At 47.6% G+C, this 27,838-nt stretch overlaps 3 protein-coding genes across 4 annotated transcripts in view; 2 read left to right on the top strand and 1 right to left on the bottom strand.

The window, feature by feature from the left end:
• aplp2 (amyloid beta (A4) precursor-like protein 2) overlaps positions 1-3,743 on the bottom strand; it is a 49,386-nt gene extending 45,643 nt beyond the window's left edge. Inside the window, exon 1 of the mRNA XM_076146419.1 lies at positions 3,435-3,743. Within this exon, the coding sequence (XP_076002534.1) occupies positions 3,435-3,506 (72 nt within the window). The 5' untranslated portion in view covers positions 3,507-3,743. The remainder of the gene's footprint in view (positions 1-3,434) is intronic.
• A 2,508-nt stretch (positions 3,744-6,251) lies between these two features.
• On the top strand, positions 6,252-16,484 carry prdm10 (PR domain containing 10). 2 transcript variants are annotated; one of them, XM_076146418.1, is made up of 23 exons: positions 6,252-6,325; positions 7,384-7,522; positions 8,045-8,206; positions 8,345-8,404; positions 8,495-8,599; positions 8,720-8,894; positions 9,140-9,381; positions 9,512-9,712; positions 9,971-10,043; positions 10,136-10,253; positions 10,359-10,479; positions 10,568-10,840; positions 11,083-11,427; positions 11,513-11,668; positions 11,791-11,970; positions 12,052-12,162; positions 12,326-12,526; positions 12,621-12,764; positions 12,960-13,130; positions 13,231-13,368; positions 13,508-13,682; positions 13,801-13,898; positions 14,356-16,484. In XM_076146418.1, the coding sequence occupies exons 2-23, from the start codon at positions 7,451-7,453 to the stop codon at positions 14,542-14,544; spliced, it is 3,510 nt and encodes a 1,169-aa protein (XP_076002533.1). In that variant the 5' UTR covers positions 6,252-6,325; positions 7,384-7,450; the 3' UTR covers positions 14,545-16,484. The 2 variants fall into 2 exon arrangements, with proteins under 2 accessions (XP_076002533.1, XP_076002532.1); XM_076146417.1 differs by lacking the exon at positions 6,252-6,325 and adding an exon at positions 6,360-6,584.
• Positions 16,485-16,898: 414 nt separating this feature from the next.
• LOC142995036 (uncharacterized) lies at positions 16,899-21,109 on the top strand. Its single transcript, XM_076145917.1, has 9 exons — positions 16,899-17,122; positions 17,660-17,887; positions 17,992-18,056; positions 18,232-18,370; positions 18,726-18,826; positions 19,180-19,360; positions 19,490-19,573; positions 19,876-19,977; positions 20,072-21,109. The coding sequence occupies exons 1-9, from the start codon at positions 16,994-16,996 to the stop codon at positions 20,399-20,401; spliced, it is 1,359 nt and encodes a 452-aa protein (XP_076002032.1). The 5' UTR covers positions 16,899-16,993; the 3' UTR covers positions 20,402-21,109.
• Positions 21,110-27,838: the final 6,729 nt, after the last annotated feature.

The following is a 27,838-nucleotide window of genomic DNA, read 5'->3' as shown; positions in this document are numbered from 1 at the left end:
AGCCAACTGGGGGCATTCATTCACATTACAATTGTGCACTATCAGCTCATATCCAGGGCAAATGCACACACACACACACACGCACAAAGAGTAATATCAGTGCACACCTTGCAAATGCACACGGAGACTTTGAGTGATAAGGGTTAAAGAAAATGCAGCTGCAAGAGGACTGCAACCAGAGAGCAATCAGTCGCAGCACCACAGTCTGTTTGGGGGCTTTCGCCTTCTTCGCATCATAGAAACACGGCGTGCTCAAGACGAGCAGCTCTGATCTGCTTGTCCGATGCCTCTAGGGCCACACTGACAAGCATACGTTTGCCACCAGATCAAATAAAGCCAAGGTCAGCCCACCAGTGCCGGTAAACACTGGGATTCTTAGCAACTCTCCACCCTGCCTTGGATTAGGACGCACAGTCGTGTTGTTATATCTTGACACTACAGACCCGCACAAGAAGAGATCACACAGACATTTTCTGACTTCATGGCACAGAATCTGCCAGTTGTGTTGCGCAAGCCTCCATTTTTACATCGCGCGTCACAGCCGTGCGATAATTGCCGCCTGCTAAATTCAACCGAGGATAAAAATGAATTCCAGTTATTCTGTGTTCCGTTAATTCAGGGGGAGCCATAACATACGAGCAGATGCCTCTGTGTGATGCAATCCTTGAGGGTAGAAACGCTCTGTGGTGCAGCCACGCACCCTGTTTCTGCATTGGCTCCAGAGAAGATACATCTGCTCACCCAAGATTTTCCAAATGAGAGCCTGTTGTTTTCGAAGATAAAAAAGGCATCTGAACTATACGGCGGGATACAGCGAGCAAAAAGCTACAAAGTACAAGAGCGAAACCCCTTTGAAGCTGGAGTCTGCACCGCCTGCGACACAGAGATGTTCAGACCAGAGGGGAAACACAGCTGAAGAAACAAACGCTCACAATCTGGCACTCTCACAGGTATCTGATAAAAAACCAAGCCGTTTACACAGATGAAGTAGCCGTCTATTTCCAGAGGAAGAAGGAGGAGGAGGAGGATGAGGATGGACAACAACAGAGACCCACGCAGGGCTGGTGACACCTTGACAATGACAATAAGCAGAGAGGAGGAACAATGGATGAAGGGGACGAGAACAAACAATCCATCTCTGACCACAGAGGCCTGGACAGCAAGGCGCCCCGATGTGTGTGTCTCTAAAGAGCTGCTTGACTCATAAATTCAGCTCAAGGTCCACGGGTGTATGTGTATGTGTATGTGTATGTGTATGCGTATGTGTATGTGTATGTGTGTGTGCAGTCAGCAAAGCCAACTCAACCTCAGCTGTGATTCTACAAGCTCATCAGCCAGGCTCAGTTTGCTCAGCCCCCTAACCCTAACACCAACACAGTCAACAGCAATCTACTTATTTTAGCCTCTCTGTTTACAGCCCAGACAGGTCAAACATTTGAGGAATGAACTAAACTGCGTCGGCGCAGCTTTCGTCACAGACCTCCAACATTAAGCTCGCTTCGAATATGAGCCGTTAAATTCTCTGGTGGTGAATCTGTGAACTCGCATTCCGTCAGCTGAACTCAAAGGCGTTTCTTGAGCAAGACTATGCATCCATAAACTCTCTGGCGTTTGGCTTCCATGTTCCTTTCCCTCCTTCTCTGTGATTCTCCTGCTCCGGTGAACATTTTTACATCATATACCCTAAAGGTGTGTACTCAGGTGCTCTGATTGTTTCTGCTATAGGGTTGCGGTATTAAATTTCAGGGGCCGTGTGCGTATTGTGAAGGGAGCAGGTGCATAAAAAGAGGAAGATGAATTTCAATGCACGCACGCACACACACACACACACACACACACACACACACACACACACACACACACACACACACACACACACACACAAATAAGTGCCATGACGAGCACAGAAACAGTCCTGGCCTTTAACATATGCATCGATTTAAAGTAGAAATCCCCAGCATGCATGACACAGCCCGGGAGCATTAGTCACCGTAAATGTCTCTATTTAATCTGGGTGACAGATCAAGAACATTCATGGATTTATTCCATTAATCATCTCAGGAGAGACTGCTGGGTATCGATCATGTCCTCCGTGCGGTTGGGAAGGAAGACTTGGGAGGCAATAATTGCAGAGAGGAGAAGGCTCTTGTCTTTCTCCACTGCGTGCAGCTGCATAGATTTTGCCGGGGACATAATAACCTATTATTTTCCCCAACACAATGTCAGCCAATGCTGCCACAAAATGGCCGAGGTTTTGGAGCTAATGTGTGTGAGAGAATAACATTCCCTGATAACACACTTAACACTCGGCACAATAGTTCCGGGAGGAGATGTCTTGTTCAAATGTTTTGTCACAGTTACTCCAACAGAAGGCAGAAACACTTGTGTTTACCCTAGGAGGGGGAAGCAGCAGAGGGGGGTTGGGCCTGGTGTGTGTGTGTGTGTGTGTGTGTGTGTGTGTGTGTGTGTGTGTGTGTGTGTGTGTGTGTGTGCGTGGGGGGGTTGCTCTGAAAATGGGTGCATTGTTATTCTGTGACACATGTCTGACACGCTAGGGATCATCGTCCACGGACAATAAGTGGTGAGCCAGCAGGAAAATAGGACATCAGGTGAGCACAAAGCAGGAGCAAGTGTGTGTATGCATATGTCTACAAAGGAACTAGATTTAGGCCAGGCGAGTCTGCCAAGCGGACTTCTGTACTGTGTGTTTGTACTTTAAAGGACAATACAAAGTACAAACGCCTCCAAAGCTCCCAGTCAGCCACCCGGGCCTTCATCTCCACCTCAGACAAGCAAGGAACAGGTGAACTAAGCCATCAGAGGATATGACCTGTGTGTGCATGTTATAACTACCAGCCATGGCAGAGTGTGTGTGCGTGTGCGTGAGTGAGTGTGTGAGAGATCCACTGCAGAGTCTCCTGTGTGTCCCCACAGGCCTGACAAAGCACCAGTTGTCTTTCATTTGCTCTCTGCAGCAAACCTCTGAGCCTGTCCAGACCCACACTGTACTACAACTCAACACACACGCACACACACACACAACACAACACCAAACTGTAAGCAGCCCGGGGGAATGAACTGAACACACGCTGGGTGCTGTTTCACTGAGACTAGATCATATATCAGCCTTGATTTCTATGTTTAAAGGCCTCTAAGCTATAAACACAGCGTGTAAGTTAGAGGCAATGCAGAAATCCAAACATCAGAACTTGGAATTAACTTGCATATTATAAATGGTTACATAAGAGCACAACGTGGGGGAAGTAGAGGCTCTGTAGCAACAATATTAGAGCACATTAGTGTGTGTTTAGATCACAGTGTAAAGAGGGCAACGTAAAGGCCAAAAACACACATTTGCTTTTGCATGACTAGACGTGTTTTGAATCGTCAACACCAAATATATAAGAAGAACTAAATCTGAAAACATTCCATACCTCAATATATCCGGCCAGCGTTGGGACCACAATGCCCAACACAAGGACAGATATCGCCGGGACCGAACCCATCTTCCAGGATCTCCTGTTATTCTACTGTCAATAACTTATATCCCGCAGATTCTATTTAAACGCGACGTCCGGGAGAATAAAGAGCGGATAAAGTCCCGATCAGTGATCTGTCGGTGTTGTTTCGACGAGACCTCCTGCGTCTGTTTGGTGACCGGAGACCGACACACAGGGAGAGAGAGAGAGACTGTGTGTGCGGACGGTGCGTCTCCTGTGGAAATGTGGACTGTGTGTCTCCGGCGCCTCGGCTCTGCCTCCCTCCCCTCTCTCTAACACACACACACACGGAGCAGAGGGGGAGCTCACAGCGCCACCACCCGGTCAGAAGAGCCACCGTCTGCTCATGTCTCCCTCACACAGACACGACGAGACATTTTCTTTGCTTTGAAATCTGTGACATTTGAGGAAAAAGTCCAATAACATGACAATTGAGTAAGTATTCAATTTCTCTTTAAAAAAATCCAGGAATTTACCAACAACACTCTCAACAGTCTCAGTGAGTAGGCAAACAGTTTCGACCTTTAACATTTACATTTGGAAAATTTCACTTCTGCCTTCCTTTGAGTTTCTAAATGACTTACAGTGAGATGCTGTTTCTCGTAAATGAGTAACATGCTTCTCAACGTCAGATAGAGTAATAACATTCTACATCTGTAATGGGAATTGTCTGCCATAGAGCTATAAATTCTAATATTCATTACCATATGGTCACTTTTAGTTGTTATTGTTTCACATATACTTTAATCTAACGGATAATAAGCTCATTGGACGGCTTTCAAGAAGTACATACCTGAATACAACAGTTTAGTGCTGGATTGCATAATTGCCTGAAGGTAATGATTTAATTTGACGATAATAATCTGACAAATCACTCTTTCCCGTGCTATTATGAAGCTCTTATCAGTTATATGTGTGGCTTTTTCTTAAAGTGAATTAAAAAGAGTATTATTACAGCTTGTGGTACATTAGTGAAGTAGCCTACTTTCAAGCAAACCAGTATCTTTTTGCACACACACACACACAGATCAAGATCCCACTCTTATGATTTGAATGACTTGTTCCCATCTTCAATTTTTTTTCTTCCTAGATTGTCTTTTGCGTTTCTCTCTCGTGGCCTATTGAAAAAGGCATCATGCAAATTTTATCTGCGCTGCAGGCAGGGTACTCAGAGTGGTTATTAATTTTTGAAGCATCAGCCATTAGACATGTTAGAACAGGATGCATTCTGGCATTTTAACTCTTATCTTGGGACGTGTTGATTTCATCCCAGGGTACCCCAGCAAAAATGCCTCTGGAAAAACAGCAAAGAAAGGAAGCTGGGAATTCATTTTCAATTCTAGTTCCCCGGGTAACACCAGTCACGTGACAATAAACCAAATTCTATTTTAGTGTAACTCTGCTTTGTCAAGATGTTTGAAAAGGGGAGCCTATCAGAATGTGGTAGTCTTTTCTTCTTTGTAACAATATCCAAAAGGCAGAAACACAACTGTGGACACTGTAATACCATGTATTGTTTACAGAAATGGAGACTTTGTATCATCCAAACCGCTTCATGTTCACAACTGAAAACATGTTACAGCCCCCAAAACCCCACATATCAGAGAGTAGGTTGTCCCAATAATAAAAATGTATTCAAAACCCAGCAACCACACACTGTGTTAAACAAAACATGGAAGGAGTTGCTTCTTGGGTGTAGATGTACAATGTAACTGAGCACACTGAGCCTGTTTTTCCACATCAGTCCTCCCCACATCCTTAGAGCTCTAAAAAGCATAAATATCTACCAGGTGTCTCCAAATAGCTCCTGCAACATAATCAAAGGCTTTCACTGCCTTATAATGTGGGTTATATTTCCTCACTGGCTTGTGTGAGCTGTGAATGCATCGACAACAAACAGTCTCTGTAGGGCATTATGTTGTAACTACTGGATTCTTGATACACAGTTCAGTTATTATCCACCAAACACAGTTTCTGTGGCAAGGGCCATGAGGCCAACTACTCCAGGTATCTCCTTTCATCCTTCCCTTTTAAATCTCTCTCTCCCATACACACACCTTATCAGTTTCCTCTTTATCTGATGTAATGTTATGCTGGTTCTGTACCAAAGTCGATTCACTGTAAAGTGTATTTTCCTTGTCTAAAATCAACGAATACCTCAAGGACATGAGTTTAGCAGAGAAAAGGTTTTATTGGAAGAAGACTGCCCCCTTCTGGTCAGAACCGGAATGGTATAGTAGATGTAGTGGATTTACTTGTGCTTCTGCTTAAATATGAATTTGTAATCACATAATTAACACGACATATTCTGGACAGTTGTATCAATCATAGTACAATATAAGATAGGTTGTGGTAGCTAATGTCATGATATAAGAGTTGATCAACCATTTTAAAATTCAGAAAAATGCAGAAAAATAAATCAACAAAAATATGTGTATAACATTTTACAGCAGGGAATTATGATTAGATTTAACAGCTGTATTAAAACACGTCTGTATTATTGGAACATTTAAGGGGTTAAATTCAATTGGCTGATTTCCGTGTATCTTTTTTCTCATTGGCTGAAATTGAAACAACGACTACGACGTCTTCTTTTTTTGTAACAACAATTTCAGACTCCCTGTACTGAAACTATCAATCAATGCCGGCGTGCTTTACAAAATGTCTCACCGGTATATACAATATTGGGTTATAATGTTTACAATACCCTCGCTGCTTTAGTGCCGGAGCAAATAAGCGCCTATCGCAGGCCATGCTGCGGTGTGTTGCTAGGTAGATTATGTTAATATATGCAATGCAGCCATCTCTGCAGCTACCATTCTGAGGTAAGAACAACTTGTACGATTTCCACAAAATGTAACAAAACTAGGGATTGCTTGTCGGTCCGCTATGTCGTCTAATTCCCCGGTGGTCTTTCTATGATTACAAATAAATGTCCGAGTTGGTTTGTAGCGATAGAAAATGTATTATTTTCTTTCAGCGCCTTCGGATGCGGTCGTTGTTAGTCCCACCCAAAATGGAGCCCGTTCTTCCTTGTTCTACTGTAGACTTGAAGGGCTGGGCTCAACTGGAACGGGGGGACGGGTGGGTCTACCCAAATAATTTCAAGCCTTCGCCGCTTAAAAATGACTTTTGTTTAAACATTAGAGTGCGGCCCATGCCGTGGGTCGTGACAAGTAATGTTTATTTCCACGGTCGGCGCTACAGCGAGACTATACGAGCATAATGCTAATGTCGCGGTGCAGTAAATGCCCGGGTTTCTGCGGAGCTGATTTTTGTGGTATGGTCCGGTTGGGACCGAGAACCTGCGGGGTTAAATAGGGGGGAATTGAATTTATTATTGATTATACCAACTACATTTCTGAATGAGTTGATCGAATCTCGGTTTCTCGGCGTAACTATTGTGTAGATGTGCTGTTGTGTTTTGACACCGTTTTCGCGGCGCCCTCGTCCGCTAACGTTGACCGTGTTTTCCCTCGTACCCCCGCTGAGTGGTTTGTGAGACCGCGCTGTATATGAAGTGACATGCCGGTTTATTTTGGAGTGCTTGTCCTCTTATCCCAGCCTGATGAGTCTGGACCCACATCCCCAACAGTCATGGGCTTAAATTCATTATCACACAACCCAGAAATGGCTGCTGCAGTTCCCCATTGTTGCATCAGTACAGCAGCACTGACGAGGCTAGAACATAAAATGACTGATTAAGCTCTTAGCTGTAGAAGGTTCATCATCCATGAATGGGATTATGTGAGCTGTATGAACAGTTCTACAGAGAGTCTTTCGTTTAAATAATTTCACAATGTTCCATAACTTTTGAGATGACTGACGACGTTGCGCTGCTAATGTAAACCATCACAAATGCTCTTATCTGTGTACATTACAGGCTCCCCTAGCTATCTCAGGAGTGAAGTGATAGGTGACTTGGCAACGGGGCCTGGCAGCGTGCTGCCATGGAGACCAAGCAGGAGCCCTCAGCTGTGTGGAGTCAGGCTGCCAACAACGACTCTGGCAATGCCACACAGGTCAGCTGTCCTGCCTGAGGTCACTGTGAAAAGCTACATGTAGTGGTTCCCAAGCCTGATCCTCATGAGCCACAACGCTCCATATTTCCCACCTGTCCTTGCTCTGCCTTCACCAGATTAGGCAAATCTGTGTGTTAAAGCTCATCAAGACCTAGGAGGCCCAAATTAATTATGTAAAATTAATGAATTTAGCTCATTGGGTGAAGGTAGAGCGAAGGAAGATGAAAATATGCTTGAGGATCAGTTGTGAGAACCACTAGGCTACAGTATATTAGAACCATAATCCACAGAATGATGCAATATAATAAGTGTATCAGAGGACAATATACCAAACACACAAACACCCTTTCAGATTTCTTGTGGTGTCTTTAGCAGCACTTTGACTTGGATTGTGGGAGAAGCTAATCACTTGCATACACTTAGTCTAGATTTTCCTTTGAACACATTAATGTTGGATACTTCACAATAAGAGGGTGTAATAATTCCCCAGATGCTTTAAAGTGGTTGTGTGTTGTATTTCAGGTCCATTTTGAGGGCGGTGCAGTGGCCCAGATAGTGTACAGTGGCGATCAGGCGGACCGGGGACAGCAGCAGGTGGTTTATACAGCTGACGGGAACTCCTACACGTCAGTGGAGTCTGCTGAACACACACTGGTCTACATACACCCTGCAGATGGCAGCCAGGTAAACAGGAAGTCCGACATGGATGTGTTGAAACTAGAACCCTCTCCATCCTATGATAAATACATGTGTTTTAATGGCATTTCTTCATTTTCACATGGATGAAATGCAACAACAATCTACTGACTGTCTTTCTTTCAGGGGGTATTTGCTGATCAGCCGCAGGTGGCTTATATTCAGCAGGATGGCACGACTCAGCAGGTTAGTTTACCAAATACCTCCCCACCCATCCCTCGCAGTATATTGGGTTATTTTTATAGAATGTCATAGCCACGAAAACGTCTCTCCTAGGTTACGGTGTTGCTGCCCAGTGGACAGAACATGAATGCTGCCAATCTGCATGTTCTCAGTAACGTAGCTGAGGGGCCGCAAGCCATGCTGGAGCCGGTTTCCCAGGTAATGATTGTAAAGAGCAAAATAAGCTTCCATCACTCCACCTAAACGAGTTCAAGTTGAAGGCGTCATAGGAAGCACAAATTGATTCTTGATGGCGTGATGTGATCTAAATGCACACAGGAGCAGCTGTCTGCATCCAACTCGCTCACCTCCATCCCGGACATGGCGGACCCTCCCAGCAGTCCCCTTGGAGCCACAGACTCCACAGAGGATTCTGAGGAAGAGGACGAAGAAGAGTCTGATATGGAAGACTGGGAGCCCAGTCAGCCCGAGATGTTTGACCCTCACAATCTCTGTGAGTGACACCAACACTCCTAACATGGTTTCCTGTGGTCCGTCAATAGGATTTGTCCCTCATGCAGACAGACGCACACTCTTTTACTGTGTTTATAAGGTTCAGCTTCAAAAGGACCCAAGTTTAGAAACAACATTGTACATTTATTCATGATATTGTGTTCACTTCTGTCCGTTCACATTCAGTCCTTCTTAGCCGTGTTGTGATGTTCCCTCTCATCTCTTCCTCCCTTTGTGGCCTCTCAGGGTGTGAGGAGTGTAATAACGCAAACCCCTCAGCGTGTATGAAGCACGGCCCACTACACCCCATCCCCAACCGGCCGGTCATGTCCAAAGCCCGGGCCAGCCTTCCCCTGGTCCTCTACATCGACCGCTTCCTGGGCGGGGTGTTTTCCAAAAGACGCATTCCCAAGCGCACGCAGTTTGGACCAGTGGAGGGACCGCTGGTGCCACAGAGGGAACTGCAGGAACATTACATTCACCTGAAAGTGAGTTACCATTCTGACTACAGGGACGTCTCACAACTCACTGCCAGCCAGAATAAACATAACTCAAGATTATTGTGACCCCGGGTTGAACCGTGAGCTAATCTGTAATCCTTTGTGTGCGGCGCCGTAGCTCTGTCTGCTGGACGCCGAGAAGGGGATAGAGAAGTCGGACGACACGTGGTTCGACCTGTCAGATGTGGACAGCTGCAACTGGATGATGTTTGTGCGACCCGCTCAGAACCACCTGGAGCAGAACCTGGTGGCGTATCAGTACGGCTCTGAGATATATTACACAACAATTAAGAACATCCAACCCAAGCAAGAACTCAAGGTAGGGACTGTGGGGTAGAGTTTGTACTGCGTATGCATAAACTGGATCGGGTGAGGGATTGTTGGAGGCATTATGTTGCTTTGTGAAAGGAGAAAAATTAAAGTTTCATTGCCGAGCAGATGTCTTGATTAGATATCGGGTTTCCAATAAAGATTTTATGAAGAACTGCTTTTTCATTTCCTCTTCTGCTCCTCGGCAACATTTCTGCACGCTGAAATATTAAAGTTGTTTGACGGCGATTGATTTATTCTTCCACAGGTGTGGTATGCAGCCTCTTATGCCGAGTTTGTAAATCAGAAGATCCATGATGTTACAGAAGAAGAGAGGAAAGGTGAGACTCTGTGCCATGTGTCAGTCAGGCTGTTTGTGTGTGGTGTGTGTGAGTTATTCCTCATCTTCATCTGTTTTGTTTTGTTTTTCCAGTGCTGCGGGATCAAGAGAAGAACTGGCCGTGTTACGAGTGTAACCGGCGCTTTGTGAGCTCTGAACAACTGCAGCAGCATCTGAACATGCATGATGAGAAGCTGAACTCTGTCAGCAGGTCAGATACTTCTATGATGTCACTTCTGGTTTAGTCTCCTTTTCTATCACACAGGAGCAACTAGGAAATCACATGGAAACAAACAATGTCCTTTCTGACTTTTAGATCAAGAGGCCGTGGAAGAGGAAGAGGCAGGAAGAGATTCGGGACGGGAAGAAGACCGGGAAGACCGCCTAAATTTATACGTTTGGACACGTCGTTAGATTCTGATGGGGAGAAGACGACAGTAAGGGAGATGTTTACATCCTGATAGACAAAAACACACAATAATATAAAGGGCGATGATGTTACTCAGTGAATTACATTCCAAACAGGAAATGCTGGAGCTGACGGGGCAGCAGGAACTTGAAGAGCAAGCGGAGGGACATCACAATGGGCTGAAGGTGGTGGAACTGGAGCCGGAGGAGGTGGTGGGGTCAGAGGCCGAGGGGCAGCTCATCCCCTCCGCAGGGGAGCCGGTCTCAGAGTCAGACACCCCGGTGTCCAGCACGGACTTTACCATCCCGCTGAAGGAAGACCCGGCGTCGAGCAGCCAGGAAGAGACCCACCTCGTACCTCAGGACATTCGCCGTGCCAAGAGGATAAGGGTAAGACTGCATCCTGTCCTGAAACACACCCGCCTGCTGTTTGGTGTCACGGTGTTTTAGATTCTCTTTACAACAGTTTGTCTCTCTTCCTTAATGCCTCAAAGATGGATGTGCAGGTAGGAGAACAGAACAGAAAGCACGAGGATCAAAGAGTCCTTCTGTCGTTCCCTCATGGTGTAAACATTCATGCATCTCTCAACACTTCTCCGGTCTCCGTTCCTCATTTCTCTTTTCCGTCCCAGAATGCAGCACTGCAGCACCTCTTCATCCGGAAGAGCTTCCGCCCGTACAAATGCACCCACTGTGGCAAAGCCTTCAGAGAAAAAGACCGTCTGGATCAGCACCTCCGGGTCCACGGCCGCGAAGCTTACGCCTTTTCCTGCCACATCTGCGCCAAGAGCTTCATGAGCGACTCGGCCTTGGAGGACCATCTGGTGCTGCACACAGATAACCGCTCCTACTCCTGCCTCCTGTGCCCGGAAAGCTTCGAGAGGCTGGAGTTGCTCAAAGACCACGTCGGTGTTCACGCTGTGGACGGCTGCTTCACCTGTCCGTCCTGCAAAAAGACCTTTACAGACTTCATACAGGTCAGAACGTTTGACCTTGGAAAGAAAGACAAACAGGTCATTCTTTGTTATAATTCTAAATTGTTCAAACTGTTCTCGTCATCAGGTGAAGAAGCATATCCGCTGCTTCCATTCAGAGAAGATCTTCCAATGCTCAGACTGTGAAAAAGCCTTCTGTCGGCCGGACAAGCTGCGGTTGCACATGTTGCGCCACTCCGACCGCAAGGACTTCTTGTGCTCAACATGTGGCAAACAGTTCAAGGTAAGATGACAGACAGACAGACAGACAGCCGGGACCTGCAGACTCCTGGTAACTGAGCCTGTAGATGTTTTGAGTGTGTCAAAGTTCACGTACAATGTTCTTTCCCCTCCTGTGGTGCTCAGAGGAAAGATAAGCTTCGGGAACACATGCAGAGAATGCACAATCCAGACAGAGAGGCCAAGAAGGCCGACCGCGTCCAACGATCCAAGACCCTCAAACTCAAAGTGCCCACCACAGACTTTGAGAGCTTCATGTTCAAATGCAGAGTGTGCATGATGGGATTCAGACGCAGAGGAATGCTGGTGAGGAGCAGATCGTGTGCAGCTCTATCTTTTGTTCAACGTGACTGTGAGTGGGTTTACCTTTTATTTGTCTGCTTACAGGTTAATCATTTGTCCAAGCGTCACCCGGAGATGCGTATAGATGACGTGCCTGAGCTCACGCTGCCAATCATCAAACCCAACAGGGACTACTTCTGCCAGTACTGTGACAAGGTGGGTTTCATCAAAAATGCATCAAATCTTGAAAACACACTGCCAATGTCCCTGCACACCTGACTCACTGTTAAAATATGAGGGACAGGAAACTCCCACTTCACACCAGAACTAGAAGAGACCAGTTTTCAGTGTCATTTTGAATCATTTACCCAAACCTCAGGTGTATAAGAGTGCCAGTAAGAGGAAAGCCCACATACTGAAGAATCACCCTGGAGCAGAGTTGCCCCCCAGCATCCGGAAGTTGCGCCCGGCCGGTCCCGGAGAGCCCGATCCTATGTTGAGCACGCACACGCAACTGACCGGCACCATCGCCACGGCACCCGTCTGCTGCCCGCACTGTGCCAAGCAGTACAGCAGTAAGGTGAGAACAAATCGATCAATCAATTTAATACGATTTCCAATAAATAAATGTTCCAGGAAACTAAATTGAGTGATTGTATGTGTGCATATCTCAGACTAAGATGGTGCAGCACATCAGGAAGAAGCATCCAGAGCTCGCCCCACTGGTAAACAGCATCCAGGCTCCCATGACGACAGCTGTGATCAGCGGTGCCCCTGCAGTCATCAATGCAGACGGCACCACAGCTGAGGCCGTAGTGGTAAGAAGAAGAAACAGTGCATGTTTAGCAGAACTCTTCTCTGAAAGGTGTCACATATATACTGGCTGCCATCAAGCATATGCAGAGAGAATGTTACACTATGTTATAAAGTCCTATAGGCAGAATATGCTTTGGTACATAACCGTTCACATCTACCAAAGCCAAACATTCACTCAAATCTAATGTTCTCCACAGACGACGGATCTGCTGACCCAGGCCATGACGGAGCTCTCCCAGACGCTGACCACAGACTACCGTACGGCACAGGGAGACTATCAGAGGATCCAGTACATCCCTGTGTCGCAGGCAGGGGGCGGCCTCGCTCAACCACAACACATTCAGCTCCAGGTCGTCCAGGTGGCTCCGGTAAGATTCCTGCTCAGGCTTTGGACCTAAACATTTAGATCAGGTGATAAGAGTGAATTCAAAACATGATATGCACCTCTAACTTGTGTGTGGTCTCCAGGCGCCCTCCCCACACTCTCAGCACCCGGCGGTGGATGTGGGCCAGCTGCATGACCCTCATGGCTACAGTCAACACTCCATCCAGGTGCAGCACATCCAGGTGACTGAGCCCTCAGGCAGCGGACAGGGAGCCTCCCAGGTAAATTCCCCCCCCTGCCCCCCCCTCTCACTCTGACCTTTGACTCTAACCCTTACCCCAAACATCACAGATTAGAAAACACAGAAAACTACTTTGCACCTCTCTGTGTCACTCACGCCGGCTCTTCAATCATATTTAGGTCACAGGTCAACCTCTGAGTCCCACGTCGCAGCAGGCCAGCCAGGAGGTAAGCCCAACCCAGCTGACCCCTGTGACCTTAGCTCAAAGCCACACCCTCCAGACCGGCAGCACTCAGCAGCAGGGGACTGTGCAGCACGCCTACATACCTGGCAACTGGAATTACCGTGGTTACCGTGAGTCCCGCACACACGCTCACACTGATGTCTGTAGACCGTTTGATCACGTCGCATCAACGACAGTATTTGTTATCAATGTGTCTACCTGATCCTCACTGTTGACTTGTTCTTCCAGCATCTGAGATCCAGATGATGGCTCTGCCACACACTCAGTACGTGATAGCCGAGGCCAGCACGCCCGGGTCTGGAGTCAACAGCAGCCAAGTGAAAACAGTGAGTCATTGTAGCGCTACGTGTGTCTGCACCATGAACTTCACCTCTGTATACGTTAGCATCGCTGTGTAGCTGAAACAGATCAGCTCCTCTGCATTATTATTGTGTGTGTGCAGCCAAAAGATGTTTTCTAATAAGTATAACAAGCAGAAAGTCCCATTTGTTTTAATTCACAGATGGAACGCTTTAATATTCAATAACAGTTCCAGATTCTGAGGCTTGAGTTTGGAATGAAATGCATATAAAACGTTGGAGTCCTTCTCATTTTATGTATAAAACTATAAAAGGCCCAGACAGATGTGATCTTTTATGTCATGTGAAGGCTGTGTGCATCTCTTCAACTGCTCACATTGTTACCAGATGTTAGAGTTCCATCCCTAGACGGTGAAAAACAATAAGTGATGAGGAGGAGGGTTGGTTTATGTGCGGCCTGAGCTTATAAACGTCTCCCCTGCAGACACACTACGTTATCTCTGAGGGTCAGACGGAGCTGGAGGCCAAGCAGGTGACGGTCCCCCAGAGCTCAGGCCAGGGCCACGGCGAACATCTGGAGCAGCAGACCAATCAGCAGGGCCCCACGCAGTACATCATCACCACGACCACCAACGGCAGCGGCACCAGTGAAGTCCACATCACCAAACCTTGACCCGAGCAGCGGTCCTCCCCCTCCCCCCCTCCTCTCCTGGAGAACTCCACTAAGACCCACAGACAGATCCTGCATGTTGTCCCAAGCAGCTTTCACGCACACAAATGAACAAATACACACACAGGAGTACAGACTCATGTACATATGAAGAGCTGAGAGGATCCAGGGAAGCGGCCTGAGCGAGAACAGGCTCGTGCTGCTGCCAAAACTTAGAAGAAGAAGAAGCCTGGAAGCTGTCGGAACTTTGTGAGAAGAATTAATTTAAAAGATTGGGGAAACAACTTTTGATCAAGAAAAGGGAAAAAAATAAACAGGAGTATTTTGAATACACAACAAGAGGCCTGTGGAATGGAATGACTGTGTTCATTCTCATACAGTTAACTTCCTCTTATAAAGGCTCTGACATGATGGCAGACAATGACAGTCGTTGGATTCAACTGTGTGTCAAATCTTAAACAATTTGATTCACTCAGATTGTATAAACTCATTTTATACACGTTTCCATATGGACTTTATTCTCACCCGGTCATCATATTTCACAGGTTTCTCTGCCTCACTGACTTCATCTCCTTCATTTTACCCTTCCATGTTGTGTTTTCATGCTCCAAAGCTATTCAATTACATCATGGCCATTTTCAACTGAATCAAATCATGAATTTTTTCACTCTCTGAGAAGCGTAATGACACAGCATCGTTACTCGTTGCCATGGCAGCCATCATTAGCAGTGTCTCGCAGGTGGAAGAAACCGAATGAGGCTTCATCATGATGCAGCTAAAAACAAACAAACATTTTGACCTGCTGATATTTCAGAAGGACAGTTATCAGGAGATGAAGAGCGTTTCTCATCTATGAATTCGACTCAGAGTTGTTGACAGCATGCAGAGTTTAACACGTCTGGATAGAGATGAAGGAAAATATGAAGGATTCATGCGACGCTCCTCTCACAACCCACTTCTTTATATGCGTATCCCATAAACATGAGTGCCCATATTTCATGTTACTTTCTGATGAAAATGTGATGTAATGTTTCTCCTCTTGACTTTTTTAAGTTGTTTCAGACTTGTTTTCTTTCACTCATTGGAATCGTGTTGAGTTCAGAAAGACTTCTGTTACCAATATATGTTCTCGGGTCAGCACAGAGATTTTGTAGTAAAATGCATCAAATCACATTTTTAATTGCTTCCTCTCCTCCCAAGACTCACAGAGCTACAACTGTCTTCTGTTATGAATACGGATAATGTTTTGCATCTCCTTTGTCTTTGTGAGGATTACCCAGCGTTCTCCTGCAGGCTGTCGACCCCAGACTGCTGGATGATTGATCATTGACCAGAGAGAAACACCATGAACCTTTTTTTTTATCTTAAGGGTTCTAATGGACTTTGCACTTTAAAGGAAGATCATGCATTCTAAGTTTTAATATTTTGAGCTTGTTTATGTTCCTGGACCTCAGTCAGCTTGAGTCCAGTGAGCTGATTTGTTAAATCATGAATTTCACCTACGTTACCTCTCACACACTGATCATGTATTTGGCCTCTGGTTCATTTTTGACTTCACTCATGCTGATAGATGCTCATGTCATTCTATTGTTGCTTTGAGACAGAAAAAGTTCTAAGATTGGTCAGGATAGGAGACACACACCAAGCCACCAAGGACTGCAAGACGACCCAGAGGAGCCACACACCCCAACAATACAAACAACAACGAGCACGCGAATGTAGCAAGATATCAAAGAACAACAAAGGTTTTTCTGTCTCTCTTCCTCCTCCTTATCCTCCTCCTCCCTCTCCTCTTCTCCATGTTCCTTCTCATTGTCCAGACCACAAGGGGGATCTGGACATCCGTGTGTGTGTGTACATAACCCAAGGTTGTGTATAATGTTTGTTATCATTGTTGCAGGGGATTTTGTTCTCTTGTAATTGTGTTTAATTAAATTAAATTATTTTATGTGTTTGTTTCTGTTAATCCTGTATTATGTTTATGATTGTTGCCCCAGGTTACACCCTTAAACACAGTGCCAGGTGTTCATATGCATTATTTAACCATTAGTCTGGTAATTAGTGATTAACTATGGGCTCAGGTCCATTTGGAATCTCTCAGCAGGATGAAGGTGTCGCTGCTCTTGGATCAACAGATTGTTCTCTATGGTCTAAGCTAAAATTAACTCAGTAAATGTGTGTGACAGACGTACAATCATTACCTGCAGGTGTGGGTTGGGTTAGGGTGGAGCCGGGCACACACATTGTGACCGACACGTCCAATGCATTCCTCTGCAGATGGAATGCAGGAAAACGCAAAAAGGAAGTGCCCAAATTAAAAAAAGGAGACCCAGGTGAACCTGTCGGACGGGTCGGCACGTCACACAAGTATTCACAAATTGAACAAGGTGTGTATTGTTCACTTAAGGTTCCCTGTAGGCTGAAGCAGAATGTGTGTGTGTTTGTCTCCACTATGCCTCAACTGACCTCTGTCTGCCCCAGAGGTGGCGGAGGAGACGGACCGGGCCAGGACAGAACCTGTGGATGGATGGAGACCAGGATGGAGGACGGGGAGAGAGAGAAGACTCCGGGAACCGCACAGGTACGTCTGTGTGTCACTCAACAACGGGCCTCTTCTCTCCGATCCCAGTCCTGAGTGGCAGGTCTCTGATTACCAGGGAGGAGGAGGTAGGAGTGTGTGTGTGTGTGTGTGTGAAATGACGGTGCAAACACACTCCACGGATTGTGTTCAGACTGCGCTGACAGCAAACATTTCTCTGGCCCATTAGGCAGTTATCTGAGACAGAAATGCTCCACATCACACACAACCTGAAGGGTCCCTCACTGTCTGTCTGTCTGCCTGTCTGTCTGTCTGTCTGTCTGTCTGTGAGGACGTCTGGAAATGTCAACATCTCAGTCTGTCACTGTGCTGTTCTTCTTTAATACGCAATACAAGCTGTGTGCGGAAATATCTGTGTGTACTTTACAGAGTAATACCAAGTTTCAATACTATGTTTAGATTTTTGAAGCTTACATTTTCAGTTTATACTCATTTCTTTTCTCTTTAACCACTAAAGGTTTATATTCCATAATCTTTCTCTCTGTTCTGCCTCTCCCCCTCTGCCATGTTGGGTCACAGTGCAGGTCCTGGTCTCGGGGTCTGCGGGTCTCTATACCCTGGAGAGCCTGGTTCACTATAGCTACAGTGGGTGTAGTGTGGTCAGTTTGCCAGCTGGAGGCGCCGGTGCGTCCCTCTGTCTCACCTGTGGACGTCGGGTGGATGTTTGTGCTGGTCTGCACACTGTGGATGCTCCTGGGTGGTTGTGTGTTTGCCCTGAAGCGCTACCTGCAGCTGGGAGAGAGACAGGTGAGCAGCACAACACACTTATGGATTGTTATTGTAATGGCTCGTGATTGGGCGGTTATGTTGACATGTTGTCGAGATTAAGTGGCCTTGTTTGGATTTTTAAGGTGGAGCCTCATCAGAAGATACAAGAAGAGCCTTTGATGCGACGCAGCACTGAGCGGTACCAATGGTGAGACTGGACACATGTACTTCACCATCTAAACTGATCTTTGGTGTGTCTTGCAGTAAAGATCTCCATAAGAATCAATGTTTCATGTAAAGTTCATACATGTACAGTGTCTACATCATCATTTGTGGCTGTCAGATCAGACCCACGCTCACCTTTAGTGTCCTTATGTCTGCAGGACGTCCCGACCCAGGACCTCGGCCCTCCGTGTCCCTCTGGCTCTTGCCCTGACTGACAGCCTGCTGGTCTGCGTGCTTCAGGAGCCTCTGCCGGACCCCAGTGTGGCCCACATTCAGGCTCTCCTCTCCAGGCTGGAGGTGAGATGAAGTGTACACACACACACACACACACACACACCACCACCACAGAGCTGCTGGTCTCTGTTTGAATGTCTCCACTCACACACACCTCTCTTCTTTATATGGCGTTCCTTCTTTTCATGTTTCTGTCACAGTGCAGTTTCGTTTCCTGGCGTTTAAACCAACAGTCTGGTTTCTCTGAGGAGCAGTTAGATGAAACACTGTCATCAGCTCAACCATTTTGTGTTCCAATCCATCCATCCATGCTGGAGCCTATACCAGCGTTCACTCAAAATGGGCAGCGTCCCACCTGGACACAGACAAACTCATTCACACATACACACCCTGTAATTCTGTCTCCCTCTTCTCTCAGTCGGTGTCTCACACACTCGAGCAGGCTGATACCGCCTCAGAGGCCAGGGAGGACGAGCTGAGGAACAAGGTGAAGGTCCTCAGCTCGTACCTGCGACAGAGGTGAGGTTCAACACACACACACACACACACACACACACACACACACACACACACACACACACACACATGCACACACACATGCACACACACGCACATATGCACGCGCACGCCTGCACGCGCACACACACACACACACACACACACACACACACACACACACGCGCACGCGCGCACACAGACAGACACACACACACACACACACACACACACGCACATGCGCACACGCACACACACACATGCGCGCACACACACACACAGGCTCACACACACACACACACATGGCAACCGTTGCTCATGGTTGCCTCAGTTTTACCCTTGTTAATGTCACACACTCTCTCACTCTCTCCTGACAGGACGAAGTCGCTGCGTCGGCTGGTCCATGCGCAGGAGGACTTGGAGGCGGGTATGAAGGACATGCTAGAGGGCCTGGGCGGCCTCTGGGCTGAGCTGGAGGAGCTGCACACCAGGGTCACCCTCACTAAGGAGGGTGTCCGGGGCCACAGGGACCTGGCCTCGGCCCAGACAGAGGCTGAGGTAAGGAGGTATGCAGGAGGACATGTGGGGATGAGCTCATAGGGTGGAAGTTCAGTTATCTTGTTCTAGTTTGCCTTATAATTGCAAAATGCTGTGTAATTCATAATGCTGGTGTGTGTGTGTGTAAAGACTGTGTGTGCAGATCTGGGTCGCTACAGGAAGAGACTTCATGGCTGCCAGGCTCATCTGAAGGACTGCACGCAACTTCTGCAGGTAAAATCCTCCTCTGATGCTTCCTGCTGTCTTCACTCTGCCTCAGCCTCTGCACACAGAAACAAAGTCTCATTTATGAGTCTAATTAATGAGATTGGATGTCACAATCTTGACAATATCAAGTCAAAATATAGCAGGTTCTTCTTCAGTAGGTTTTCTGGCTATCAAGTTTGACTTGTGAAACGATGAAGTCATACTTTTACTTCATATTTATCTTAATCGTGGCTTAGTTTCATGCAGTTTCCTCAAGCTTCCTGTCCCAAAGTGTCTCCTGTAGCTTCAGTCTCTGCTGTGTTTGACAGGAGTTGACCTGGAGTCGTGCACACATCAGCCACAGTGTGAGCAGCAGCAGCAGCACGGAATCCGTCTGGCCGGAGCGGCTGCTTCAGTCCAACATAGAGCAGGTACGAGCCGAGGCCCCGCCTGGAAGACAAACAGCAGCATGTGGTTGGTAAAGTTTACAACCAGCTGACAGTTCAACCTCCTCTGTCCTCACAGTTTGACAAGGTGCAGGAGAGATTCCTGTCCTTGGAACAACAGACCTGCACGTTCCAGGCCCACCTGGAGGGGCTGGGAGGGGAGGGTGATGAAGGACACGCAGGGCCTCTGTCTCCCTCTGCCTCTCCCCTCACTTCCCCGCGCCTCCTTAACGGACGCAGCAGTGACGCTTCCCTCGAACCAAGCGACTCGTCCCCCGCGTCCACGTCTGTCTCGTCATTGGACGGAGACGCAGAAACAGACACTGCTCTCGCTCGGTGCAAGAGGTCGGCCATGCAGCTCTCCTCCGCTCTCGGGAACCTTCGTAGGTCAGGGAGGAGGAAGAAGTAAACTTTGGTTCTCCTTCCATGTTGAAAGAGAATCCTGATTTTCAAATGTTGACCATTTGCTGGTTGCCTTAATAACTGAATATTTATTGAAGTTCTTAATTGCTTTACTTTGATTTACAATTTGTTTATCACAAGCTTTGTTTTTAATTTGCTTTTGTCTGCTTAAAGTTTATTTTTTGTCACGTCAAGTTCCTTATTAAGAGCAGCTGTGTCTGTTGGTTTGTATTTCAAACACAAGGGGTCGCACTTGTGCCAGTAATTACAAGCAGTAACAGAATAGGTCTCACAGGAGCCGTTCAGAATATGACACCATCACAACACACACACACACACACATACACACACAACACACAGTCATTTCAGATCTCTGTAATGACTTTTTTTCCCCCTTTGAAGTAACTTTATTGAAGGGAAGTCTTCACACACACATCCCATAAATGTGTTCCGCAAGATCTGACAGTCAGTTACAAGTGAAGGTTTGAAGAATGTCAGAGTGATGAAACGTTCAGATCTGTTTTCATTCTGGATGATCTGTCAGGTTTTTAGTGATTTATGGAGAAACTGATTGATGTCATTATCAGCCCGTTCATACTTTTATGAAAATTGTGAAATATTGTAGATCCTATATTTCATTATTGTGCTGCTTTGCTTTGAAGCTTTATCCAATGTCTGCTTCACTTTTGTTCCCCAATGCTGTGAAAGTACAAAAAAAAGAAACTATTTTACATTTCTCCATGATTTTTAAGTTTGAAAGTCCAGAGGGAAAAAGTTCCAGGTTAAGCAATCCCAGACTTTTAAAAATCTATTTTTTGGTTCTGTCTCCTTTTATCAGACGGAGCGGCTGAGATGACTTGAGCTCTTCAAAGCGGGGATTTCAGGTTGAGGGCAGAGGGGAGGGAGAGGAAGGTAGAGAAGGGGCAGCGAAGGTCAACGCCGGAAGCGTTTCTGTTATTACTAAAAACTCAGCAGCCCTCCAGACCTTTTTTTTTGAAAGACTTGAATGTCTTTGATCCAAATTCAATTACCCCACAGCTCCACGCTGAAGACCGTGAGGCAGACGTAGTTTCCCCCCGCATCTCTGGATTCCCATCTGGGTCGTAACGGGATTTCAAATGAGATTCTGTTAATTCATGCCGGGCATTATTTGCTAATTGCAGGGAGTATGTTCTGCATGCGTGACGTGATGTGGCTGCCGTCGGGCCGTGGACACGCCAACCATCTGACATCTGAGTATTTGGTGAATCCTGCATCTGTCTAATTCCCTCAGAATGGGGGCAGTGATTGGGAGAGGTGGGGCTGAGCCTGGGGGGGGGGGGGGAGATTCTGGGATGAAAGGAATGCGAGCCCAACGCTGCAGGATCTGAGCTGTCACAACACCGAGAGACACACACACACACACACACACACACACACACACACACACACACACACACACACACACACACACACACACACATTGTCTCAAACTGGGTGGACAGAGAGAGCGAGAGAGAGAGTTGTAAAGAACTGCGGGAGAAGTTGTGCATTTTGCTTATTCAAACTTGGTGACAAGCAGCTTGGCTCAGCAAAAAAAAAAAAGAAATCAGTTTTGACGCCTCACATGAATATGCAACATTTTTCCAGGAATCAAGTGAAGAATCCTCAGAAGCAGACCTGCTCGGAGGCTGGCTTACAATAACAATGACCACATATTGTTCCTGGTCCAACGGCTAAGAAACAACAGCATCTCGTTTTTTTTGTAATTTGATTTATGGAGTTCTTTTTATAACTGAAGACAGCAGGGGAAGCACCGTCTCTCTGTTCCAAACGGCTCTAAACTCAAAACAAGGCTCGTGGGGGACATCCCAGGCCCCCGTCCGCACAAACTCATGCCTGGCATCGCCGGCGTGTGATGTCATGGCCAGCAGAGGGACGCCGCCGGGGAGAGAGAGAGAGCAGCCGGCCGCTCTCTCCCGTCTCTATCTGCTTACTTTGAGAATGTCAAAAGAGCGACGAGAGAATGAAATTACCGCAGGCTTTGTTTGGTTACACTAAAAAACTTGATGACTGGCTTCCTCGCAGGCCGCTCCAGTCCTGGAGGAGAGGCCGTTTCAAAGCCGGCTCAAGTGTGTGTTGTTTCAGAAAATATGGTTCATGGCAGAGGTCAATCCCTCGCCTTATCCTGACAATTACTCAGCATCGGGTTTCACTGGTGCACGCATAGAGAGCATTTGCGATGATCCCCTCCTCTGATGGCACCTCCAGACGCCTTCCGGCCGTTTCAACGCTCGCCGTTCCGACATGGACACAGGCGAGGCCGTGTCAGACAACATTCATGTGAGCCGACTTAAATAAGCTGTTAGAGGAACTCTCACTGATTAAAATCTAAGATGTAAAACACAAAAGGTGCGGACTTATTTGACACGGCGCCCTTGAGCAAACATAAACTGAACTTTGTGTAAGTTAGTGTTTGTATGAAACAAGGGAAACATATAAAGTATCATCAAAACAAAGGCAGGAACTGAGCTTGCTTACGATACACAGGGGGTGGTGTGTGTCTCTGTGTGTGTGTGTGTGTGTGTGTGTGTGTGTGTGTGTGTGATAAGGGCCTTGTTAACCTTTGAGCTTAATGGCAGTGACATTTCCCAGGATGAGTAAATAGCAAAGGCCACGTCGTCTTCGCACGAGGATCCAAAGAGCACGACGATGAATTTAGCCCAATATCTTAAACCCTGTGTGTGTGTGTGTGTGTGTATGAGAAACCAGCATGTGTCACGCAGAGGCTGCAGGTTTCCGGTCCAACCAAACGATGGCACACCAGCTGATTCCAATGATCAGCACACAAACACACACCATCAGAGGGGAGGAGCCAATCAGTGAACCCGGGCGCTTCTTATAGTTTCCTCCACGGAATTGATAATTGCTCCACATCAGCACTTTCGGGGCCTTCTAGTCACTTCAAGGCCTGTCGGTGAATCACGTGAAGCACATGCACGCTGGTTATTACAGGGCTGGACACACAGATAACGCAGGGCCGCGCCTCTTCTAACCGGAGGCTGTTGGAAACGGCGTGGACAGCTGCAGCGCTGAGACAAAACATCAAAAACACCCCCGCCACAGATGCACGCAATTAGCAACATGGTAGACATTTGGGGAGCAAAGGTCCATAAACTTGCAACTTATTATGGTTGATCCAACATGGCCGGAGGGTGGCCTGAGCTCAGCAGCAGTAATGAGGGGGAGCCAGAGGGAAACGTTTCCGCCATCTAGCGTTTTAATGAAAATGTCAAAAAGAAAGACTGTCTCACACCTTTAAAGCTTGATCCTCCCTCTCAGTGTGTGTGTGTGTGTGTGTGAGTGACACAAATAGGCTTGGGGGGGTGGGGAGGAGAGGCGCCCCTCCCCAACGTGTTTCCAATCATTAGGAAACGCTCCGCTTCCTGTTTGTGTAAATATTTTCTTCTTCTGTTTTCTCAGAGAGCGGCGTAGAATAATCGAGCGTGACCTCGCTGACCTCCTGTTTCCTTCTCTTCACGTGGACGCTTCGCCCTGATGCGTCGGCACTCCTGGGACCTGGAGCCTTTTGTCACGACCCCCCCTCGCTGACTGTCAGGAGAGAGGTGAGTCAGGAACGGACGGACAGATTGTCTAAAGGTCACGGGCTCCGGTCGATGGCTCACAGCTGTGAGGCGGTTTAGACTAAAGTCACCTTCCACATACGTGCAAATGACAGATCAAATCCTAAACCTTTGATCAGTTATAGGGAGATATTCTGTGGTAAATGGCGCTTTGAACAGCTGCCTAAGTGAAATGTTTGTTTTTCATTCCTGCTGTTTGCCTGTTGTGCTTTGAGAAAATCCAATATAATTCATTTGAATGGAATTGATGGCTGGCAGAAAATGAGATTGAATGATTCATCACGCGTTTGCTGAAAGAATTAAAGTGGAACTAAATCATGAAAGTCCTATGTGCAGTCATATGTGAGGTCAAAATGGAATTCTTTGGGGGGTCGAAGCCCAAAACACTGAGTTTAGTCTACGGATGATTCCCCATCCAGTCAGGTCTTGTTCTTGTTCCTTCCGTGTTTTCCTTCTGCTGCGCTGCCAGTTTGATGTCCGACAGCATTCCTCCCTCATAAATGATCATTTTTGGAAACATTTGAAGGCATCTGCTCCCAAGATGCCGCGGCTCAGATCTCTGAAGGTGGTTCTGAGTTATCGTCGTTAATTTTAGGGTCTTAATGCGAGCAACAACACAGGCGTGATCCTCAAACACCTTTGCACCATTTTCCCAGCAGTAAACAGGATTCCTGTCTGTGCCTGGCAGCTCGGTCTCTCCTCTCACCTCTGGCCGTCTCGTCTCTGTATCCCTGTACGAGGCATCAATGTGTGAGGCGGCTCGCTGACGAAAGGCTAAACAAACAGGCCGGCCTCGGCACAAAGAGTCCGCCACTCACAGACATGTGGCAGCAAAACCCTCTCAATCCCTGTCCCCACCCCACACACACACACACACACAACTCTGGTCCCCCCCTCACACTCCCACCGGAGCCACACAAACCCTTCCGCATACCCCCGAGTGGAGCCAAGAAGAAGGGGAAAGATGGAGGAGGAGGGGGAGCGAATTCTGATTCCTATTCACCGAATGTCACCGCCTCACAAAAGGGGACCGCATGACACTGCCACTAAATCAGAGTTAATGGACTCCTTTCTCAGTCCCGCGAACATGACAGGGGGCGTGTGTGTGTGTGTGTGGGAGGGGGACGGGGGCTGGTGAGGGTGCCTGCTTGCCCCATTGAAGGGGCACACGGGCCAGTGAGCCTTGTGTGATATAGTGCGAGCAGCTTGGTGAGGGAAGTGTGTTTCTTCGGGGGCTTGTGTCTCATTCAGCACTTATTTGTTTTAAATTCCTGTATAATTCACCAGATCAAGCGCCTAGGTGTGTGTTAATCACACGGTGTGTTTGACTGCTCTGTCACGCTGCCACGCCGCCTCTCGCCCGTCGCTGATTTGCGCCTAAGAAGCAAAACAACACGGCATCAATCACACACACACACACACGGCCCGGCGCTCTAACAGTAAGTAGAAGGCCACGCCGCACCATGTTGCTCTGTAGGCAATCAATCAAAGGCCCAAAGCGAAGGTGCGGGGAACACCATCCCCTGGGCTTGTGGGGCGATTGTTGATTTGCATGTGAACACTTATTGGACAATGAGGAGCCAGACTGGGGGACAGCAATTTCTGAGCCGTTTGTTATTTTCCCTACAGGGCAGAACCTAATAGCAATAACCCCGATCCCCCCCCCGGCCCCCCCTGCCCCCCCTGAAACCATGCAGGCCCGCCCCCATGCTCAAAGGGGCGCGGTGGCGGCGGCGGCAGAGATGAGTGAAGATGGCATTGGTGTCACTTGGCAGGCATTCATCGCTGGCGCTCCCCCCCCCCCGCCTTCAGCCGTGCAGGGGGAGCTGCGGAGAGACAAGAGGCCGGAGAGACGGCGAGCCCCAGGTACCGACCTCATTAGCAGATAAAAGCAACCTTTCCCCGCGACCCCTGACCCCAGAGGTTGCCATGGAGCCTTCCAGTCGAGGCAGAGATGGAGCATGCTGGGATTCCTCCCCGGCAGGGTGGAGTGAACACTGGGCTGCTCTGAGACTTATTTAGCCCCGCCCCCTCTCCCTTCGGCTCACACATACATGACAAATACATATTCAGCCACAGCAGCTGAACTTTGCTTCATGGAAGTATGATGGAGCTCTTCTTCTTCTCCCATTTCCTGCTCAGCCTCCAGTCAAACCAGAAGCCCACAAACCTTGGCTAACAACTCAAAGGTTATATAAGAAAATCTGTTGTTGCTACAGCGCCACCATCAGGTTGATTCAGTTTAGGATTTGGATTCTATGATGTACAGTTCAAAAGTTATCAGCCAAAACATGTGAAAGTGTTGATTACAGCGCCACCATCAGGCTGTCTGGTACGGAAACTTGTTGTTTCTTCCCTGGTTTGTGTCCAAGCTTGAATTTAATGAACATCGCTTCATAAATTCTTCTCCGTCTGATAAGCAGACAGGGAAACCAACGCGGGCTGACACAGAAACCTCTTTGTCCGAGCTCATGAATCAGACCTTGAAGTACTCTCTGTGTTTGTACCTGACAAATGGGCCGTGTGAGGCGTTTGTTTTAGTTCTTTACTGTGCACATACTGTACCTTATCCTACAAAGCACATTCCTGACGCCCTCCCTCTGTCCTCACACTGGACCTCACTCACTCACACTCATGAAGACAGAACACATGAGAGGAAGTGTATCACCATGTTAGAGGGGGGGGGGGGGGCGTGCGCTCGTGTGTGTCCACGTACATGTGTGTGTGTGTGTATGTGCGTGTGGCTGTGAGAGAATGAGGGGGTGGGGGGGGGGGGGTTATATCTTGGTCATGCTGACTGAGTTTTATAAGCTGTGGCTAACCCCACTCCCCACAGCTGACTGAATATTAAATAAACAGAGCCAAGTGGCTGAATTCAGCAGAGTAAGTGCTCAGGCTGGAGGAGCAGCACAGGCCCGCCCCCCCTCCCCCCCATGGGGCCCCCACATCAGCCTGTCTTATTCTTGGCAGCTGCACTGGAGAGAGCCGGCCTATGGGGTGGGGAGGTTTGGGAGTGTGTACGTGGGGGCTGCAGGACGAGTCAGCCCCCCCCCCCCCCCTAAGATGTACAAAGACACACAGAGGAGGGAAAGTTGGGAAGAGTGAAGAATGGGCAACGCGGGTGAGAGAAAGTGGTCTCCTCGTGTTTTAGAAATCACAGCGATGGAGACGGCCAGAGGAAGGGAAGGAGGAAAGTGGTTTGCAGAGCGCCACGACGTTTCTCTGGGTTCATTTTCCTGCGGTTTGAGCCGTCGGCGCGCGGAGCCGGCGCAATCCATCCATCCTCCTCCTCCTCCTCCTCCTCCCCCTCCTCCTCTGTCAGCCTCTGTGATGGCGAGTGTGAAAGTAAGGCAGTGTGTCAGTGTCAGTCAGCCCTCAGCACACTTCCTGCCAAGCGCACCGCAGCCCCTTCATGCTTAATCCCAATCTGCTGCTCCTATCTGACGTTTCTCTTTCTCGCTGTGAATATCTATTTTTGGGTGAAACCTTTAAAAAAGATCACGGCTCCATACACTGCTTGTTTCTAACACATTTCAGTAGAAGAAAACAGTAAAATCCCCTCACACTCGGCCAAAAAAGACCTAATTTTTGTGGCCTGTTAGATTTCCCGCACTCACAAAGCAGTTATGTTGACTTTTTCTTTTTTTTTCCAAATCTCTGTGTAAATAAGGAGGGTAACAAACACAAAGGTTTGGCCACAGAAAGCTTGGTCAGTCACACAAAGTCAACTTAGACTGCATTTTTCCCCCCTAGAAACACACTGTGGGAACTGTATCTGTCTCCAGGCTTTGAAGGAAACAGCGGCACATGTGCACACACAG

The sequence above is a fragment of the Genypterus blacodes genome, unplaced genomic scaffold (genome assembly GCF_046128005.1).
Source record: "Genypterus blacodes isolate CSIRO-AG114 ecotype Tasmania unplaced genomic scaffold, CSIRO-AGI_Gbla_v1 ptg000032l_1, whole genome shotgun sequence".
Taxonomy (NCBI): domain Eukaryota; kingdom Metazoa; phylum Chordata; class Actinopteri; order Ophidiiformes; family Ophidiidae; genus Genypterus; species Genypterus blacodes.
Note: the sequence above shows the minus strand (reverse complement) of the source record. Positions and strands in the feature narration are given on the sequence as shown.

Coding starts and splice junctions, on each gene's coding strand:
- prdm10 (XM_076146418.1), top strand. CDS start 7,451: ATGGAGACCAAGCAGGAGCCCTCAGCTGTGTGGAGTCAGGCTGCCAAC. Junction 8,895..9,139: donor GTTTGACCCTCACAATCTCT/GTGAGTGACACC, acceptor GTGGCCTCTCAG/GGTGTGAGGAGTGTAATAAC. Junction 12,163..12,325: donor TCTGCCAGTACTGTGACAAG/GTGGGTTTCATC, acceptor CCCAAACCTCAG/GTGTATAAGAGTGCCAGTAA.
- LOC142995036 (XM_076145917.1), top strand. CDS start 16,994: ATGCCTCAACTGACCTCTGTCTGCCCCAGAGGTGGCGGAGGAGACGGA. Junction 17,123..17,659: donor AGACTCCGGGAACCGCACAG/GTACGTCTGTGT, acceptor GTTGGGTCACAG/TGCAGGTCCTGGTCTCGGGG. Junction 19,574..19,875: donor ACTGCACGCAACTTCTGCAG/GTAAAATCCTCC, acceptor TGTGTTTGACAG/GAGTTGACCTGGAGTCGTGC.